Source organism: Mauremys reevesii, linkage group 3, assembly GCF_016161935.1.
Source record: "Mauremys reevesii isolate NIE-2019 linkage group 3, ASM1616193v1, whole genome shotgun sequence".
Lineage (NCBI taxonomy): Eukaryota > Metazoa > Chordata > Testudines > Geoemydidae > Mauremys > Mauremys reevesii.
Window position 1 is genome coordinate 33404125 of NC_052625.1, and position 20657 is coordinate 33424781.

At 46.1% G+C, this 20657-nt stretch overlaps 1 protein-coding gene across 4 annotated transcripts in view; it reads left to right on the plus strand.

The window, feature by feature from the left end:
- Positions 1–3933: 3933 nt before the first annotated feature.
- C3H2orf73 (chromosome 3 C2orf73 homolog) overlaps positions 3934–20657 on the plus strand; it is a 34775-nt gene continuing 18051 nt past the window's right edge. Inside the window, exons 1-4 of one of the 4 annotated variants that reach the window (XM_039531348.1) lie at positions 3934–4056; positions 4497–4560; positions 10156–10387; positions 12088–12241. In XM_039531348.1, coding sequence (XP_039387282.1) covers positions 4502–4560; positions 10156–10387; positions 12088–12241 — 445 coding nt within the window. In that variant the 5' untranslated portion in view covers positions 3934–4056; positions 4497–4501. Of the gene's footprint in view, positions 4057–4239; positions 4561–8810; positions 9012–9121; positions 9193–10155; positions 10388–12087; positions 12242–20657 lie in introns of those variants that run through there. The other 3 variants (XM_039531347.1, XM_039531349.1, XM_039531350.1) reach the window with 3 other exon arrangements.

The following is a 20657-nucleotide window of genomic DNA, read 5'->3' on the forward strand; positions in this document are numbered from 1 at the left end:
AAGGGCTGGGGCAGAAGATCCTCCTCCTGTTTCCTTTAAGATCCAGGGAGGCACAATCCCCACTGGAGCTTCCACTATGTGGTACAACTCCACTCCCCCCCGCCTCACCTCTGCCTCACAACATATCGCTGGACTTAAACTTCAGTTGAGCCCAAGACCAGTAATGCCTAAACCATACAGAGGCAAGTGATAGCTTGCCATCCAGAAACTTGGTTTGGATTCAGACTCAGAGACAGGATTTTACCTGGCCACTCCACATCTTATATAAAGGGGTAGGCTGTACTTCTGCAGCACCTACTTTTCTTTCTACTGGTATAATTTACATATGTCTGACTCAACATATTCCAAAAAATGACTGGTCCTTTGGGATGGGGAGTAACCTGAATATTGTTATGATTTTTGGTTTAAAATGACAATCTATCATATAGCCCAGCTTGCCTGGTTGGCAAGACAGACTGGTGTGCTCAAGGCAGGGGTGGCTCTAGGAATTCCGCCGCCCCAAGCAGGGCGGCACGCCGCGGGGCGTGCTCTGGCGGTCGCCAGTCCCGCAGCTCCAGGGGACCTCCTGCAGACGTGCCTGCGGAGGGTCCGCTGGTCCCGCGGCTCCAGTGGACCTCCCGCAGGCATGCCTATGGATGCTCCCCCAGAGCCGTGGGACCAGCGGACCCTCTGCAGTCATGCCTGTGGGAGGTCTGCCGGAGCCGCCTGCCGCCCTCCCGGCAAAATGCCGCCCCAAGCACGCGCTTGGCGCGCTGGGGTCTGGAGCCGGCCCTGGCTCAAGGGGACGGTCTGTGACCAGGGGCGGCTCTAGGCACCAGCGGCGGCCGCCCGCCGCGCGCATCCCTGGGAGGGGCGTCATTTGGCTCGGTGGAGCTCGCCGCATGCGCGGCGCGCAGGTCCACGGGCCGGGGACCTGCGCGGCCGCCGTCGCGCCTGCGCGCGGTCCGTCCCGCCGCTTGGCGCTCCGGTCCCGCGCGGCGGCGGCGCGCGGCAGGTCCGCTCCGGCGCGCCGGGTGGACGGCATGCCGGGCGCGGCGCGAGGCGGGAGCCCTCCCAGCTCCCCCCCCCCCAGGAGGAGGGGGAAGCGGGACGGACCGGGCGGCGGGGGGGAGGCGGCGGCGCGCCGGCAGCCTACTTTGTAGCAGCCCTACCTGTCTGTGACTCCATGGTAAGACTGTTATAGTGCTTTAGGCATTTACACCTGTTACTGGCTTGGTGAAATCTAATTGTAGACCATACAGCCAGTTTGGAGTTTCTGCCCTGCTTTCTACCCTGAGGTTGGCACTCACGGCTGTGAGCCACGCCAGAGAGCATGACAAAGCTTGGGTGTGGGGGATTAGAGAGCCCTGAAATCAGATGGGAGTTCTCAGACCCTGGTAGCTTATTACACACAATGGAAATGTGGATAACTACAACATCTCATTCCAAAAGACAGAATGTTCAGCACCCTCAGGCTTCTTTCAATTCTTTGGCACTTCTTCCCCCTCCCCACTTAAGGTTTAGCCACCCAACTGCCTGTGCCAAGGCACTTCTCTTCCCACTGACTTTCTCTCAAGTCCCTTGAGTCTGAGGTCAGCCAGAGTTTTAGTCTGCAAATGCCCAGAAGCCCTTGCAGCTCTCTCCTTTCCTTCTGGGATTTGCCTCTGAATTTTCATTTAAGCTTCACAGCTGATCAGGATGCAGCTTCTCTTATAATGCTGCTCTAGGCACAGCTTCTGGGGTTTTTTTGGTTGTTTGTTTTGGCTTTTTTCCGCTCCTTCCTCTTTTCTAGCTGCTCAGCTGTAGCTGGTAGCAACAGTGGATGGCTTTGGCATCTCACTATAATGTAGTCAGGGCTTCTCTATGGAGTTCCTGCTTTTATTCTACAATCTAGTGTAAAGACAGTACCGGGCTTAAGCAGACTAAGCAATTGCTTAGGTCCCCTAGCAGCTCAAAGGGGGCCCCTATTCACTTTGTATTGTGTGGAGGCAGGGGGGAACATTCTTGCATAGGGCCCCCAATGGGCTAGCACTGCCACTGATCCAGAAGGTGAAGTATGTTCTCTGACAGTGTAAGGCCCTAGGGGATTCTCTTAACCAGGCATGCAGAAAAGAGAAAGTGTTGTAAAATACCAGTTGGAGGTGGAGATTGGGTTAACTTCACTGATCCTAAAGTGCTGTTTTCCCTTCACGTTAAAGTCCTTTCCTGCATAGGAATATTTAAAACATTCTTTATTTCCACACCGGTCTTGTAGCTTTAGCTGACGGCTACAGGAAAATGCTGGGATATAACAGCCCTAGTTGTACCAGTGCTTCTCCTTCTCACATTCAGTGGCATGGAACACTTTCTCCTTCTTCCAGCCTGAGACCTTGTGGAGCAAGTTCTATCCAGGGGCAAATTGTAAGGGACAAATTATAAATCCTTTAAACACCAAGTTTATAGGGAAAGTGATGGCATGGCCATCACTATAGCAGCACATGTGCCACAACTATAATTATGTAAATATAAGGAGAAGTGCTGGGTAATAAGTCTGCAAGTGATGAGTTGAGTGAGCACTGTTTGCAATGGCACACGAGGAAGAGTCAACCTTTCCAGCTATTTGAAATTAGTGAAGTTAACGTTTATTGACTAGAGGTAGTTCACTTCCGTATGGAAGTCTTTGCGTAAAAGTTTGTTTGATTTTTTTTTCCCTAGAGGCAGATAATGATTTTTAATAGATCAGATAATTCCTCTCACTATAAACATTTAACATTAGGATTTTAAAAAAAATGTTTTACACACATGGAAGGGAAAAATGAAGCTTTTGAATTGACCAATCAGATTAAACTGGTTTAAGGACATAGGTTGGTTGATTTAGGAGATCTGTAGTCTACTTTTCTTGGATTAAATTTAAATCAATTTTATCCCTTTCTTAAGCCACTTTGTGGTAACTAAATGCAATGCTACCTGCTACCTAATTTAGTTTCAGGGAGATCTCTAAACTTAAAATAATGAAAAATCCTTCTCTAGATAACTCCTAAAATCCAATTGTTCTTGAAAGGATTTATAGTAAACAATTGGAAAACCAAGTGTCCCACCTCGTTACTATCATCCTTTGACTTTAGGACGTAATCTCTGTATCAGTCTAACCAGAATATCCAAAACCTTTCATCAAACAATCGTAAAAAGTTCTTAATTTAATTTTAACTCATGGTTAAAAACCACAGTTAAAATAAATGTCTCTTCTACATCGGTCAAGTTACTGAATTCATACAATGTGCAGATTTACAATTTCCAGAATTTACATTTTTAATTTTCGGAGAAGAAGGCAGACAAACTTGAATGCCCTCGTTTTAAAAAGGGCAAATAATTCAAAAAGTACCGTAGATGTTGTGTTGTTGTCACCCACCCGTGACAGGCACTTGAAGGGCTTTGGAAAATGGTTTTCAGCTCTGGGCTCCCTTAAACTGGTGTTGAAATAAGTTAGTTTGGAGCCCTTTTCAACCGCAGCTCTTGCCAGGCTTTATAAAACCGAGCGAGGATTATTAGCGGGAATGGAACGGAAAAACATTTTGTTTATACTGTTTTTTAAACACTTTTCAATACCAGCTCAGGGAACCTGCTCAGCTTCTGACCGTAGCCAGGACCTAGTTCTGCTCTGGCCCGCCCAGCGCTGTCTGGTTTTGGCAGGTCTGATCTGCCTGGGGCTTTGCCTACGCTGCAGAAATCGACAAAGCAATTCCCCGGCTGCACCGGGAGCCCGGGTGGGCTTCCCACAGCAAACCAGGCTGCAGCACCTGGCGGCGGGAGGGGGGTGCAGGCCCGCTGAGTGAGAGCGCCGCCAACAACGGGGCTGGGGCTGGGGCAGCAGCCTGGGCGAGATGGGCTCGGCCGGCGCCTGCGAGAGGAACCAGCGGGGAGCCGGGGGGGGGGGATTCCCCCGGAGCGAGGGGCCCAGGCGGGGCCGCAGGGCGGAAGAAGGCTCAAGAGCCGCCCCTGCCCTCGTGCCCCCGCCCGCGTCTCCTAGCAACCACGCGGCAACAGAATAGCCGGGCTGGGGCTTCGGAGCGTCCCCCGCGCGCCCGCTGCCTCTGCTCGGTGCGTCCCCGCCCCCTCCCCCTCCGGCTGCTCCCCTCGTAGCTCCTGCGCCTGCCTGCTGCGCCCCGCGCACCCCCTGCGTCGGCCTGTTTCACCCCCGCCCCCTCTCCCCCCTCTCGCTGCCCCCCGCCCCTGCGGCCCTGGCCTGCTTCACCCCAGCCCCTCCGGCTGCGCCCCTGCCTCCTGTCCCCCGCATACTCCTCCTGGCTCCCCACCCCCTCTTCCTTCCCCTTTGCCCCACACACGCTCTCAAGTGCTTCCACCCTCCCCCACATGCACCCTCTGCCCCCAGGTGCACCCTCTGGTTGTGCCCTGCCCCGTGTTTCTGCCACCACGTGCATCCCCTTTACCCCACATGCACCCTCTGGATGCCCTCTGCCCACTCCCCACACGCACCCCCTCCGTACCCTCTCACTGCCCCATTCCCCCTCTTCCCCTAGGCACCATGCGCCAGACTCCACAGGACAGCATGCATTCCAGGAAGAAGGCGCCCCGGCCCCAGCTGTAAGTGCTGCCTTTGCTATGGGCTCTCTGGATGTGCAAGGCCCAAGGGGGCCAGCCCTGAGGGACAGTCCTTGCAGAAACTTGGCCCTCAGTGGGTGCTGGAGGGGGTAGCACCTGGTCCTGTGCTATTGGGTGTTGTCCTGCCATGGGCTCAGGGCCCTGGGGACTGAGCCCTTAATGACCTTCTGTCCCCAGGGTCTGATGCTGCCAGCCTTCGCTCACCTGAGTAGCCACCATTCCTGCAGTCTTCTGATTGGGAGCCAAGTATTCCTCAAATAAGTAAATATTTGCAGGAATGGGACCCAAGTATTTAGCTGAACTGCTTGATCTTTCTGTCTCACTGCACCCTGTGCTATGTGCCTACAATCATGTGTGCACCTTAGGAGGCTGTAGACACACAATGCCACACTGGATCAGACCAATGGTCCATCTGGCCCAGTATCCTTCAGAAGAAATGAAGAGATCATGATCCATCCTATGTCATCCAGTCCCAGCTTCTGGCAGTCAGGTTTAGAGACACCCATACCATAGGGTTGTGTCCCTGACCATCTTGGCTAACAGCCATCGGTACACCTATCCTTCATGAACTTACCCAGTTCTTTTTTTAACCTAGTTATACTTTTGGCCTTCACAACAACCCCATACGATGAATTTCACTGGTTAAGAGTGTGAGTGTGTGTGTGTGTGTAGAACTAGTTTCTTATGTTTGTTTTAAACCTGTTGCCTATTAACTTCATTGGATGACCCCTGGTTTTTGTGTTATGTGAAAGGGTAAACAACACTTCCCTATTCACTTTCTCCACACCATTCATGATTTTATAGCTCTTTATCATATCTTTCCTTAGTCATTTCTTTTCCAAGCAAACAGTCCCATTCTTTTTAATCTCCCCTTATATGGAAGCTGTTCCATAACCCTAATCATTTTTGTTGCCCCCTCTGTACTTTTTCCAATTCTAATACATTCTTTTTAAGATGATGCAACCAAAACTGCACAGAATTTTCAAGGTGTTTAGATTTATACTGTGGCATTACGATACTTTCTGGCTTATTATCTATCCCTCTCCTAATGGTCCCTAACATTCTGTTCACTTTTTTGACTGCCGCTGCACGGATGTTTTCAGGGAACTATTCACAATGACTCCAAGATCTTTCTTGAGTGGTAACAGCTAATTTAGACACCATTATTTTATATGCAAAATTGGGATTATGTTTTCCAATGTACATTACTTTGCATTTATCAACATTGAATTTCATCTTCCATTTTGTTGCCCAGTCTCCTAGTTCTATGAAATCTATTAGTTACATCCTAAGATGACTGAAGAGTTACAATCTTGAGTAATTTAGTTTCATCTGCAAACTTTACCACTATACCCCCTTTTCCAGATCATTTATGAATATGTTGAATAGGACTGGTCCCATTACAGATCCTTGCAGGTCCCTGCTATTTACCTCTTTTTGTTGTGAAAACTGACCATTTATTCTTGCCCTTAGTTTCCTATCTTTTAACCAGTTACTGATCCATGAAAGGATCTTACCTCATGACAGCTTACTTTGCTTAAGAGCTTTTGGTGTGGGATCTTGTCAAAGGCTTTCTGAAAGTCCAAGTATGCTATATCCACTGGATCGTCTTGTCCACATTTGTTGATACCCTCCGAGAATTCTAATAGATTGGTGACGCATGATGTCTCTTTACAAAATTATGTTGACTCTTCCTAAACATACTGCATTTATCTATGTCTGATCATTCTAATTACAACTAATTTGCCTGGTACTGAAGTTAGCCTTACCAGCCTGTAATTGCCAAGATTGCCACTGGACCCTTATTTAAAAATCAGTGGTACATTAGCTATCCTCTAGTCATCTGATACAGAGATTGATTTTAAGCAGTAAGTTACATACCACAGTTCTGCAATTTCTTCAGAACTCTTGGGTCAGTGCTATCTTATGGCTGTTTAATTTATCCGTTTGTTCCAAAACCTCCTCTATTGGTGCCTCTGTCTGGTTCAGTTCCTCAGATTCTCTGCAACAGCTTGTCTTCCTTGAGTGCTCCTTTACCTCTTTGATTGTCTCATAGCCCCACTGATTGGCAGGCTTCCTGTTGCTGATGTCCTTATTAAAATGGTTTTGCTGTTAGTTTTTGTCTTTTGCGTCCTTTTTTGGATGACCTAATTATGCTTTTACACTTCCTTAGGTCTTATGGTCTGAAGAATTATGTTTCCTTTTTATTTCCCTCGGTAGGATTTTACAACCATTTTAAAAGGATGTCTTTTTGTCTCTAAACACCTCTTTTATTCTGCTGCTTAGCTATGGTGGCTTTTTTTTTTTTTTGCTTGTTTGGTTAAATTTTTTGGGGGTATACATTTCATTTGAGCCACTATTATGGTATTTTTAAATAATTCCCATGCAGTTTGCAGCATTTCACCCTTGTGATTGTTCCTTTTAATTTCTGTTGTTGTATGCAGTGTTGTAGCTGTGTTGGTCCCAGGATATTAGAGAGACAAGGTAGGTGAGGTAATATCTTTTACTGGACCAAATTCTGTTGCTGAACAAGACAAGCTTTGAAGCTACACTGAGATCTTCAGGTCTGCAAAAGGTATTCTGGGCCCTGGTGTACTCTACAGAGTTGGGGCTAGTCTACACTGGCAACGTTAAAGCACAGCGTGGTAGTGCTTTAACGTGGCTTGTGTGGTCATGGCCAATGGGAGCTGCAGGGGCGGCGCCTGTGGACAAGGCAGCATGCAAAGCTGCCTGGCTGCACCTGCACGTAGGAGCTGGAGGCGGGACATGCTGCTGCTTCTGGGAGCTGCTTGAGGTAAGCGCTGCCTGGAGTCTGCACCTCTAACCCTCTCCGTCCCAGCCTAGAGCAATCTCCTGCACCCCCAATGCCTCTCCCCCAGCTGGAGCCCTCTCCGCCCCCGCACCCCAGCCCTGAACTCCTCATTTCTGGCCCCACCCAAGAGCCTGCACCCCAGCCCCCAATTTTGTGAGCATTCATGGCCCGCCATACAATTTCCATACCCAGATGTGGCCCTCAGGCCAAAAAGTTTGCCCATCCCTGAGTTAGACTGACATCAACTGTTGCTGGCTTTCAGAAGCTGTCCCATAGTGCCCGACACTGACAGTTCAGTTGGTGGAAGTGCTCCTCGTGAGGACACGCACTGCCAACACAAGAAGCAAAGTGTAGACACGCACAAGTAATGTAACTATTGCAGCAACTGTATGCTGGCATAAATTAGGTTGGCTTAATTTTGTAGTGTAGACATGCCCTGAGCATCACAGCTAAATACAGGGTGGAACAGATTGATTAGCATAGGTAGTTAGTACATATTCCAAGGGACCATTCAAGGTGGAGTTAATAGGCCACTCCACTTTGAATGGGTCCTTAGACTACGTGCTATCTACCTATGCTAAACAATCTGTTCCACCTTGTATTTAACTATGATGCTCACCATTCCCAGACCAGAAAAAGAGCTCTGTATGGCTCAAAATCTTCTCTCACCAACAGAAGTTAGTCCAATAAAATATATTACCTCACCTACCTTGTCTCTCTAATATCCTGGGATATCCTGCCAAGTGCTGCTACAGGTAAAAGTTACCTTTTGTTTGGTAACTTTTCCAGTCCAACAAAATATCTTGAAATAAAGACTATTGTATTAGTGAACAGAAATGATGTTTAGCACAAAATGAAATTGTAAACTCCTCAGAGAGCTGAGCCGTTTCAACTGAAGTCAATGGAAAGATTGTCATTTGTGTCTTTCTACTGTGTGTTTGTACAGCTTCCCCACAATAGGTCCTTATCCTGATCAGGCCTCTAGGCATTACTATCATGCTAATAAAGTTGTTATTAATGTTTGCATACAAAAGTGTCTTGTCAGAGCCAAGGCTCCTCAATGACTCCTTATTTGTTAATTGCTCTGAATCCAGCAATTATTAGTATGAGATAAGTGATTGATATCCATTGGTAGTATTATGTGGTGGTTTATTTCCTGTTCATGATTTGAAGCTATTGCATAAATAAGAAATTTCTTCCTATACGCTATGGGCATGTTTGGTTCTGAGGAAGACACTTTTTGTTGAAACACTAGCTATATCTTTTATGTTAATTATCTGTTCTATTTATTATTTATTTTTCTAATAAAGTATTTATTCCCTTTATTCATTATTCACATAGAAATACTTCTGAGGTAGTCTGGGTTTTTTGAATTGGGGTGTTTTCTTTGTAACTGGAATATTCAACTTATTATTCCATTTCATGGAAATGGAGACAAGCCTGAATGAGAGATTGCAGGAAAAAAAGAAGGAAAGGAGACATTTTGAGTGTCATTAATGTGCGAATGATAATATTGTCAACTGTGATCAGAGATAATGTAGGCAAAATATAAAGACAAGAGGAGGCGACTAAGAACAGATCCCTTGGGGACACCAGCTGAGAGAGGATGAAGGAAAAAAAGGTTATTATCCTAGTATGATGTGAAAGATTTATTAGATAAGTTGGAAGAAACACATTGGAGATCCAGTCAGAAAAACCATATGTGCCAAGGTGATAGAGATGTGAGGGATCCACAGTGCCAAAAGGAGCTAATAAGTCAAGGAAGATCAGAAAAGAAGTGAGAATTTGGAAATTTGATACAAGTAAGTCATTAATAATTCTAGGGAGGATTGTGTTGGTAAAATGTCCATGGCAAAAACTGGATTATGAAGGATCAGGAATAGAATGCTGGACATAATGAGGAAGAATTTGAAAATAGGCATCCCAGCTCAAGAATTTAGAGTGTGAAATGGTCTTGAGCTCTCAATTATCAAGTAAAATACATCCGTAAGTCTGATACAAGTTTATTTAAAGGGGATCAGAGTCCTGCATGGGGAAATAGGTTTTACTTTGTGTAATGACCCATCCATACCCAGTCTTTATTCAAGCCTAATTTGGAGTGGATGGGTCATTACGCAAAGTAAAACCTATTTCCCCATTTCCCCATGCTATTTTTTCCCCCTACTGTTACTCATACCTTCTTGTCAACTGTTGGAAATGGGCCATCCTGATTATCACTACAAAGGTTTTTTTTCTCCTGCCGATAATAGCCCACCTTAATTGATTACTCTTGTTATAGTTAGTATGGCAACACCCATTTTTTCATTTCCTGTGTGTGTATCTTCCTACTGTGTTTTTCACTGCATGCATCCGATGAAGTGAGTTTTATTCCATGAAAGCTTATGATCAAATAAATTTGTTAGTCTCTAAGGTGCCACAAGTACTCCTCGTTCTTTTTATTTGTACAGCCTCATCCTGATTTCACCTGCACATGTATTTATCATGAGTAACACCATTGAAGGTAGTAGATACATTAGTGAGAGTGATCCTAATCAGGATTTAGGGTTAAGCTCTGCTGTCCTTTGACCATGTGAATTTAGAGTAACTCCATTGAAATCAGTTTTATTTTGGATTTGGAAAGTAGTGAGTGAAATCAGAATCAGGCCTACTAAGTTCTTAGCAGGTATTTTATTATCCTCTTCTATGTGATATAGCTATTATACCATCAACAAATATTGGTATATATGCATGGAAATAATCAATCTTCGTCATGTTATGTCTTTCAGCCCAAATACTTATAGAATATTTAATACTGATATACCAGAAGTAAACATGAGAATAGAAAAGGTCAACAGTGAATATATACCTAAAAAGAATAAACAGTCTTTCCAGCACTCGTATTTACCAGAGTGGCGCAATAATCCCCAACCACGTTATGCAAAATTAATTAACACCAATGTAAGGTTCTTAAATGAACCAATATACTATATGGAAACAGAAGGCACAGTGGCTAAAAAGGTAGGACCATTTTGCATTATCTTTCAAATTAAGGTAACATTCTAAATAATATGTACATGTATGTTGTATAAAAGAACTAAATGAACTAATCTTAAGGATCTGAATGAATCCCTCACTAGTAAGGAAATAGAGTATTACGCCTTAAAATCTCTGCTTAACTTACTCTGTTGTGCCTAGGTATTGCAGCATATATGCCATGTAAAATCATTCACTGTGTGAGGATACTTGTATTAGCCAGGCACAATGTGGCAAGTTGCTAAACTCTGACTGTCCTTGCTTTTGTAAGTTTAAGTCAGATTCTTGGATTTACTTTAGCACACTAGTTTGTAATTTAATTTGATTCTTTTTGTGTACTAGTATTAAAAGAGAACAGTGATTCTTAAAAAGGGTGTTTGTATATCTCATTTCTGTGGCTACACCTACACTTGTGGCGGCATGCGGAGTGCAGACACTGCATGCCCAGCTGTAGCAGGTATAAATAGCAGTGTAGACAGTGAGACATAGCTTAGAGCAAGGGTTCTCGAGACATATTTTGGTGGCCTTAGAGTGCGGCCACCAATTCTTGCTAGTGGCTGCTCTCACACTTTTTCCTAAAATACTTAATTAGCTTTAGAGAAAAACAAATAAATATGCACATAATACATGTCCAAATCATTGTAATTTATTTATTGCTAGCTAGTAAGTCTGTTGTGAAAAGTGATATTAATAAACATAGAAGTATCACTTTTCACAGCACACTTGCTCAGCCCTGACAAGCCTGGGGACAACTTAAGCCTGGGATTGGGGGCCAGGGGAGGCAGCAGGGGGCTGGAGCCTGAAGCCCCACAGCCAGAGCCCGAAGCCTGGCAGCAAGGGGACAGGGCCTTGGGGCGGAGCTTGAAGTTGTGTGGACAGAGCCTGCCGCCCCACCAACCCAGGGCTGAAGCCCAAAGCCTGAGCCCAACTGCCTCTGGGAAGAGGGGGAACTCACTGCCTGCCTGCTCCTACAGCATTGTCCCCCAGGTGTTTCCGGGGGGACAGGGCACAACCCTTGATGGCGGCCCCCAGCAATCAATACCAAGGCAGTGCATCCAGGAGCAACAGAGAGGGGGAGGGGCCGCTACTTCCCCCCTCCCCCCCATCACAGGAGGCTGTGGCCGCAAGAAAAGCCCCTGGTGGTCACATGTGACCATGGTGGCTGCATTTGAGAAATGCTGGCTTAGAGTACAGTGCTCTACAGGCCTGAACCCCCAGGGCATAGATATACATAGCTCTCGACACACCCAAGTAGTGCCTCCCATGTCCACATGGCTATTTTTAGCAGTGTAATGTCCCACTGCTGGAGCCTTTCTCCACAGTAATAAAAGGCTCCAGCAGCAGGTAAAGGCTGCAGCGGGGGGAGACTCCCTGCTGACAGAGCCTTTCTCCGTTGCCTCCCCCTTGCCGGAGCCTTTGCTTGACACAGTAAGGGGGGAGAGAAGAATTTCAGTGCAGGACAGAAGAAGGGGGAATAAAGATGCTGGATGTCAGTGGAGTCATGTTAATCAAACTTCAGACTAGGCTGATTTTTCTCCTATTTAGGAGTCAGAATGTGCTAAGCAATAGTGAGAGTAGATTGGGGGGCGGGGGGAGTTGGAGAGTTGGAGAAGCATTCTATCAGTACTTGCTTTATACCTAACAGTTTGGATAGACATACATTTTTCTTCCCTTTGACTTTAAAGCATCATTGGTGGCCAAGTGGGGAACCATGTGTATATCATTATAGTCCACCTTACGACAGACAGAGCACTCAAAGAAATGATTTCCAGAAGCCAACCTGTACATTGTCTTCTCCAACTAAATACAGCAGTAAACTACAGCCTTCCTGTGGAATAGGTAAGAACCTGTAGGGAAGCTCTTTTTTCCCCTCCCCCTTTCTCTCCCCCCCCCCCATACACCAAGGCAGGTGTAGTTTTTTTTCTCTCTATTCAGAATAAACAATAACTGGTAATTCAGGTACTTTCGTATGGGATCTTTTGCTGTCTGACTTTGGATCAAGTTTTGATCTCAGTTGCACCAGTGTACATTTGGAGTAACTCCATTAAAGTCAGTTGAGTTAGTTGCATTGTTGTAAATCCAGACTAAGAGCTGAGTCTCTAGCTAACTATCCATCCATCTTTCTTGCACTTATCATTATGATGTCTGAACACTTGGTAAATGTTGTCCATTTAATAACAACCACTGTATAGAATACATACAAATACTTCCTATTGGCTCCCCCTCTTCTGCAGTTTGCAAACAAATTCAGATTATACAAATTATGGAAATGTCTAATTTTTTAATATAGCTGGAGAGTGAATTGCAAACAATCCTTGAACTATTTCCATCAGTTGCAAATGTATTTGGTATTCATAATTGTTCTGCAGATATTTTGGGTGAATACTTTCAATCAGAAAGAAGCTATTTGCTCTGACTGTTCTCCCTTTGTTTTGTGGTTCGTCACCTAAGTGGCGGTGTTTCTACTCATTGATTGTTCTTTTGTTAAAAAGGTTCAGTCAGGTAAAGAATGAATAAGATTGAAAATTGTCTGAGCTGTTCCCCAAAACAGGTGTAAAGTAACCCCCTTACCTTTCCCCCAGCTGTGTTGTAGAACAAAGTAATAAAAGTGAGCCTTCGCCAAATTTGTTAAAACTGCCCAAGTGGGAGCTGAACCTCCGTCATGCAATGTTATAATAATGACTGGAACTTTAACCCTGGCAACAGGACTTCTTAGGATTCTTACCCTCCATAAAATCAAATAGAGAGGCATGAGGCAACCAGCAGTGTGCACATATATGTGGGAGGGGCCTGGAGTGAGCTAACTGGCCATATCATCTGCATTAGTGATAGTCTCATGCCTGGATCTCTCTACATTCTCTCTTGAACTGTGGTACCAGCAAGCAGGGCTGTCCTCATGCTACTGTGATAATTCATTCAATAGCAGCTGCCGTGCTGCATTTTCTGATTCCATACATATTTCTTCTAAGGGGGCAACTGGTCCTCAGATCAACACCCTTGTTGGATATGCCAGGATTGTTACTTACCACTTTATGGTATCCAAGAATACTGCAATGACAAGAACTTAGCAGCAGTCATGAAGAATAGTATTGTCAGTGTACTACTTGTGAGTTGCATGGTTCTCCACCAAAAAACGATGTATCACTTTAGTGACTATTTAAATGTCAGAAAACATGACCGAATGCAACAAAGTATTTTCTGTTTAACAACCCAGCATTTTTTTCTACTATCTTTGGTACAATTAGTGAAATGATATCATTGAAATAAAAATATATTGGCCCAGATGCTCTGCTGTACTGAGTTCCCACAAGCCAACAGCGAGCCTGGACATGGACAATTTTTAAAATGTGGCAAGGGGACTACCCAGTTGGAGAGTTTAACTAGTTCCTGTTCTCTATAGAGCCTGAGTAGCACAAAGATAGTAGAACAGGCCAGAGACTCTTAGGTTTATGTAGTGCTGAAAAACTCCAAATCATTGTAGCTATTGTATGCATAGGTGTCACTTCTCTACCTGGCATTAAAAATGGGAACGGGGCAAGCACAGCTCGCCTTCTCTGTTAAGAGCAGAGGAAAAATTCACTGTCTTTGGTTTAGCTTGAGACAATGCTGCACACTTGGGGCTCTCTCCTCTTTAGTTGGTGAGGGGGGCACACTCAGCAAGAGAATCTGAAGTCAGAGCAGTAGAAGCTAGTAGTTGGCTGGGCAGAATGTGGTGCTCACAATCTTTCTAGCAGCCCATGCAGTAGCAACAGCACCTGAGGGAAGAAGGTGTCCCAGTTCCCTATATATTTCCTCTCCTCTGCAGCAAGATCTATGCCCCTGCTGACTCTTCTCCTTCAAAGGTGAGAGGGGAAAGACACCTGCAACTGCTGGCTTTCTTCCACCTCTGGGGAAACATAGAAAAGTAGCACATAATACATATATTCAAAATCTTTTAAATCCTGCAACTTTCAACTTACAGGAAATTGCATCGGGTATTGCAAACTGTTGGAGGCAAGAAGCTGCCAAACCTCCAACTTCTGTTTAGTTTTTGGTACACATTCTCTGTCCTTGTCAAGTCTAAACTCTTGCATCTGTTGGAATAGGGGTAGGAGGAAAATGGAGTGTGCTGCTGTGTGTCATGCTTGCAAACACATGCACACACGTTCTTTTTGGCTGGCTATGTACCTGCTTGGGATGTGAATTCCTTTGGGATACATTTCTTGTCTCCATTCTCTTCTCTTCGCTGCATTGCATCCCCAAGTGTCATCAAAACCCATGATGGCATCCACCAGAAGTGATGAGTTTCTCTGACTAGTTTGAACTTCTTTAACCCCTGTTCCCAACCATTATAGTGCATTCAACTTTGGTGTGGAACAGTAGCTATATTACAAAGCACAGCAATGTAATACAACCTTTCAGGACTGGAAATGAGAATAGATGATATATCCAACGGAAACTGCAAAGGCACTCTAATTTAGATAGGCATATTGTTATTACCGCATTAGAATTTGACCACGAATGCCCCTGTTATTGCAAAAAAGCACCGTGGGTGTTTTGTTGACTACAGATGCTCAGGACCTCAGTTTTAGTGTCCACCCAAAAGAGAGAATCTCCTCCTAGCCTTGTGTTGGGACTGTGGTATCCCCAACACTGTGGCTGTTCCTGGAGTTGTTCTAGCCAAATACTGTCCACTTGACCATACTTAGCTTATAAGAGCTAAGATCACAGCCCAAGATGGTATGACTGAAGGTAATACAGTTGGCCAAGTGCTCTTAGGTACTTTTAAATTATAGACTTTAATTTTAATACCATGATGTTAAGTTGTCAGATAGCTCCTATCATTGACAGCTTCAGTTTTTTGATGGTGTAGACAGCTTTGCACTGAATACAAACCCCAAAGTAAATCATAAAAGGATTTATTTATTTTAAAAATTGTTTAAAGGTTACTGTGTATAGTTTAGCTTTTGTGATGGAATATCGAAGAACAGAGTCTCTGCTGCATACAGCTTCTGCTGAGAGCTGAGAGAACTGTCAGGGAGCTTAGAAGCAGCCTGGGGAGCTGCTCAAATTTATACCAGCCAACTGTAATTCCCCATAACTAGCTGGGGACTGCTGGAGCTTCCTAGCCCAAGGTCTGGAATTTGTGGGAATTTTCTGCTCCCAGGTGGTGCAAAGGGACCAGATCAGGACAGAGAATCTGCCCCACTGCATTAGCAAAACACTAAAACAACTTGCACTTTCTTCAGTTCCAAGTGGTAGTGTCCAAACGCAAATATTAAATGAAAAATGAAGGTGTTATTTTATTATTAAGATACTCAACTCTTAAGTGTAAAAGACAATAAACAACTAAAGGCAACAGAGCTTAGATTAAATGTTTGATCGTGGGCCCTGCTTCATCTGCTCTTTGTTGCTCCAAAGTGGCCCTAAGGTTGGTGGGTCTGGTCCTTGGAAAATCTCCCCTCTGAAGTTCATTGGGTGGGGCAGAGCTGCTACAGCTGCTCCTGTGTAACTCTCTCATCCCCAGCTGCCAATGGGGGGAGGGGGCATAACTAGAGCAAAATAATGTGACTGGGGTTCCCCTGTGTTCTGGTTGTAACAGCTCCTTGGGGCCATTGGGAGCTGGCACAAGTTAGAGTAGCCTCAGTCTACAATAAGTTGTGCCAAGGGCCCAGGCTGGTGTATGGCAGTCCCAAGATCAAAGGAGTGCAAAGGGCACCACTGTGCCCCTATGTCCCTTCAGTTGCACTGAGTATTGCTCAGCTGCGACTGAGGGTCTGGCCCTCAAAGACAGATACAATAACCAGTCTATAAGAATGTTCATACCAATTAAATCTTATCTAATCATTCGTTCATCAACCCACTTAATTAGCCATGGACTCTGGTATTTCAGCTATGCTATGCCATGCCATGTCAAGAATGAAAGTGTTCTTTGTGTAGTACACCACCCAACAACTGTCTGCCTGCTATCCGTTGTAAAATCAACAAATATTTCTCAGGCAGCAGAGCTGTATCTACTGGAAAATAATTATTCACTTCTGGTTTTTTTAAACCAAGATGAGTTAAAAGCCATATTCTTTTCATCCTGTGCAGTTAGCATTTGATATGTCATATGCAAGTTGGCTTCTCAGCTCTCTTTCAGGTTTCTTTTGACTCATATACACAGAGAGAGCACATTTGCTAGAATGTGGTTTGGTAATATAATCACTCTATTAAAAGGTAGATTTGTAAGATTGAAAATTATATATTTTAATAGCATAAATGAAATAGTACAGTAAATTGGAGGTAGTGATGAGTCAAATCTGCAAACCACATCTCATGTGGTATAAATGGGCCTGGGTCTGTTGGTTTTAATTGATCTGCAGTAATTTACATCGGCTCTGGATCTGGCCCTCTAATTTTATTTTATATTAAAGAACACAACCAAAACCAAGGAATGCACTGAGATAATCATGCTTTGTTTTTACCAGCAAAGTGCCTGATTTTGCAACCCCTATTCTCATTGGGTAGGAATTTCTTGCTCACTTCAATGGTGTTAGTCTTATGAGTAAGTGCTGGCCAACATGAATAAGGTTTGCAGAATCTAGCCTGGAAATGTTTATTGACAAGTTTATTTTAAGCAGTGGCTTCTGTAGTATAGGGCAGATAAACTGTATGGATCCCACTGAAGCAAAGACCCCTTTTGCCACTGTGAAAACAGTCATCCATGGCTGGACATCAGCTTAGGCAGTATACATATTAGAAACTTTTCTGTGTTATCAGAGTTACCAGAAAATAGATTCAAAGCATTTGTCAGACATGACAGGGCACTCTGCCTATTTTGGTCATGCAGCACATTCTTTCCTATTACTGTTCGGGGGGCTTAATCCTGCACTTAGATGTGTGCTCACAACTCCCATTTACTTACATGGAAGTGTTGGGTGTGTGACAGAGAGCAGAATCTGATTTTGTAGTTTGATTACAGTAGCGCCTAGAGACCCCCAACTAACATTTGGGCTCTATTGTGCTAAGTGCTGTACAGACAAATAGTAAGAAACTGGGGTGTATGGGGTTGTCAGGGAGGGGTAGTACCTCTGATAGGGGAGCAGTCGTACTCCTAGGAGTAGCTCATCCACTTTGGTCCCCACTTGACACCCAGCTCTCACCTGTGGCTCCAAGTAGCTATCAGCATGCGACAGCGGCCACACCCCAGAAACCGTCTCGACTGGCGGGCTAAACCAGGTGAGGGTAGCCAATGAGTCTAAGACCCTCGGTGAGTTAGGGCCTGTCTACCCATTGCACACGAAGGCTGGATCCGGCTGACTGAGGAAACCTGGTTCAATGGTCAGGAAGGCGGTGACAGCAAGCGTTGTGGAACGCTCAAGAGCACGACAAGACACATAGGTGTCCTGGTCATCCACTGCGCCCTGCCCTATCTCCAGCAGTCTCGACTCTTGTCCTGCCACTGGATACAGATAGGAACTGGGAAGAGAGAGTGAGGTTGACGTTGCGCAACTCTCCCTCACTTTAATCCAATTCACGCGCAAGTCTCGACATCATATCATATCATATATCACATCATATCCAGTCCTGTGGCGATGGGCGAGCAACGAAGCAGCAGGTGTGGATACACTGGGAGCTGTAGCCGCGGACCTGCACACAGGCGGCTCAGGTATAATGGTCATTCCTCACTGACCGAAGCAGCGGTGGAGCTCGGCATCTTCTTGAGCGACTGAGCAGCCCTATTCAGGATTGCACTGCTCACCTCCATAGAACGAGGAGGGGGCTAGAAAAGGTGCCCTAAACATTGCTTGCTTCATCTTACCCTGGCCAGCATACCGCGGCTGGCGGGGATCCCATAAAAGCGGTCGAACAAAAACAAAACTTTGAGTGACACCGATCACCATTGGCACATGGAATATGCGCACGCTACTGGATAACATCACGGCACGCAAGGGGCGTAGGACTATTGACATGATCTTCGCTGTGCGTCAGCTACAGGAGAAATGTCAAGAGCAGAACCGTGAACTCTACACAACTTTTGTGGACCTCACGAAAGCGTTTGACTCTGTCAGTCGCCAGAGCCTGTGGAGGATCATGTCGAAATTCGGCTGTCCAGAGCGAGTCATACAAATGGTACATCAATTTCATCACGGTATGATGGCTCGTGTCCTGGATAACGGTGAAACATCTGAGGCCTTCCCAGTCACCAACGGCGTCAAGAAAGGGTGTGTTTTAGCACCCACTTTGGGTATGTCTACACTACAAGACTATTTCAAATCAACTTAAGTCGAATTTGTGGAATCGTCCTTATGAAGTCGAATTTGTGTATCCACACTAAATACGCCAATTCGACTGTGTGAGTCCACAGTAACGGGGCAAGCGTCGACTTTGAAAGCGGTGCACTGTGGGAAGCTATCCCACAGTTCCCGCACTCCCCGCTGCCCATTGGAATTCTGGGATTTCCCCCCAATGCATGCTGGGGGGAAAAATGTGTCGAGGGTGGTTTTGGGTAACTGTCATCATTGAACCGTCAATCACGCCCTCCCTCCCTCCCCGAAAGCGCCTGCGGGCAATCTGTTCGTGCACTTTTCTGCTCAGTGACAGCGTGGGCGCCACAGCACTGCGAGCACGGAGCCCGCTGCAGTTATGGCCGTTGTCAACTCCTCGCACCTTATCGTCCACCTCTTCCACAGTCAGCTGCTGAGAAATCGGGCTACTTTTCAATGGTGCTGCGAGCACTGGTGGACCATGGGGGACGTTTTACCAACATCAACGTCAGGTGGCCGGACAAGGTTCATGACACGCGTGTTTTCAGGAAATCTCGTCTGTTTAGACGCCTGCAGGAAGGTAGTTTCTTCCCGGACCACAAAATAACTCTTGGGGATGTGCAGATGCCTATAGTGATCCTCGGGGACCCAGCCTACCCGCTAATGCCCTGGCTCGTGAAGCTCTGTGCAGGCGCCTTGCACAGCGACAAGGAACTCTTCAAGTACCAGCGAGCAGCGTGACCTGTGACTGTTCAGTTTCTTTACAGAGAAGCTGAATCTGCCCCTGTTTCTTTACCAAGTTACTGTTGACTAGCATCTGCAGTTACATACCCCGTCCACCCCGCTTCCCCCACTTCCAACACATGTTTAAAAATAAAACACATGTTCCACTGTGACTTTTACAAAGGTTTCTTTATTGATGACTTTGCGTTAAAGGGTTGAAACTGGGACTCAGACTGTGCTGGGTAGGGTGTGCGGTGATGTAAAGACCGCCTCTAAACTCGAGGAATGACAGGCTCCTGCTCCCAGAGCGGTCCGCAGTGCCGGACTGGTTGTTTCAACGGAGCCTGCCATCCCTCCTTTTTGGGACTCTGTGTGCGGGGGCTATGTGGCCTTGCGGCGGGGGAGGACGGATACAGATTCCTCTGCTGCGTGGCTCTGTGGTCCAGGACAGGGACCGTTGCATGAGATCTGTAACCCCCCTTCCCCGCTACAAAGTCACGAACCCCCCCACCCACACAGAACCTGCAAACCACCTCCCATACCGACCAGGGTGCCTACTGACTGCACTGTGTGTGTGACCTGCTGCTGATCCTGCCCCCATCTCTGTACCCTGCTAAAGGTGACTGTCCTATGCAATACCCTACCCCCTTCCCCACCCACCCACCCACCCACCCCTTGAAACACAGCGTTGTGTAAAAAAGCATGACGGAAACAGTAATTAACAGTAAAGTATTTTTAATAATTAACCAGACAGTCAGGGGATGAAACTGGGATTGGGGCCTGGGTGAGTCAGGAAGGGAAGGAATTCTCAAAAATTAGGGTATGAGAGCTTTTGGGTACTTGAGCACTCTGCTGGGGTGCAGTGACAGTTTTCACGGCCCCTGGCGCCACTCCTTCTGGTTACTTTGGGTGACGGGAGGTATGGGACTTTGTGGCGGGGGAGGGCGGTTGCAGATACACTGCGGGGGGGCTCTGTCCTCCTGGCTGCGGTCCTGCAGAACATCCACAAGGCGCCGGAGCGTGTCCGTTTGCTCCCTCATTAGTCCAAGCAGCGTTTGAGTCGCCTGCTTGTCTTCCTCACGCCACCTCTCCTCCCGTTCGTTGTGTGAGCGCTGGTACAGAGAGAGGGTCTCCCTCTGCTGGTCCGCCTCGGCTCGGGAGCACCCCATAACTTCAGCGATCATCTCGTCCCGTGTCTTTTTCTTTCGCCGCCTAATCTTTGCCAGCCTCTGTGAGGGGGATGCTGTGGCAGGTCTGGAGACAGTCGAAGCTGTGTGATGGGAAAAAGGGAGTGAATTCCTTGC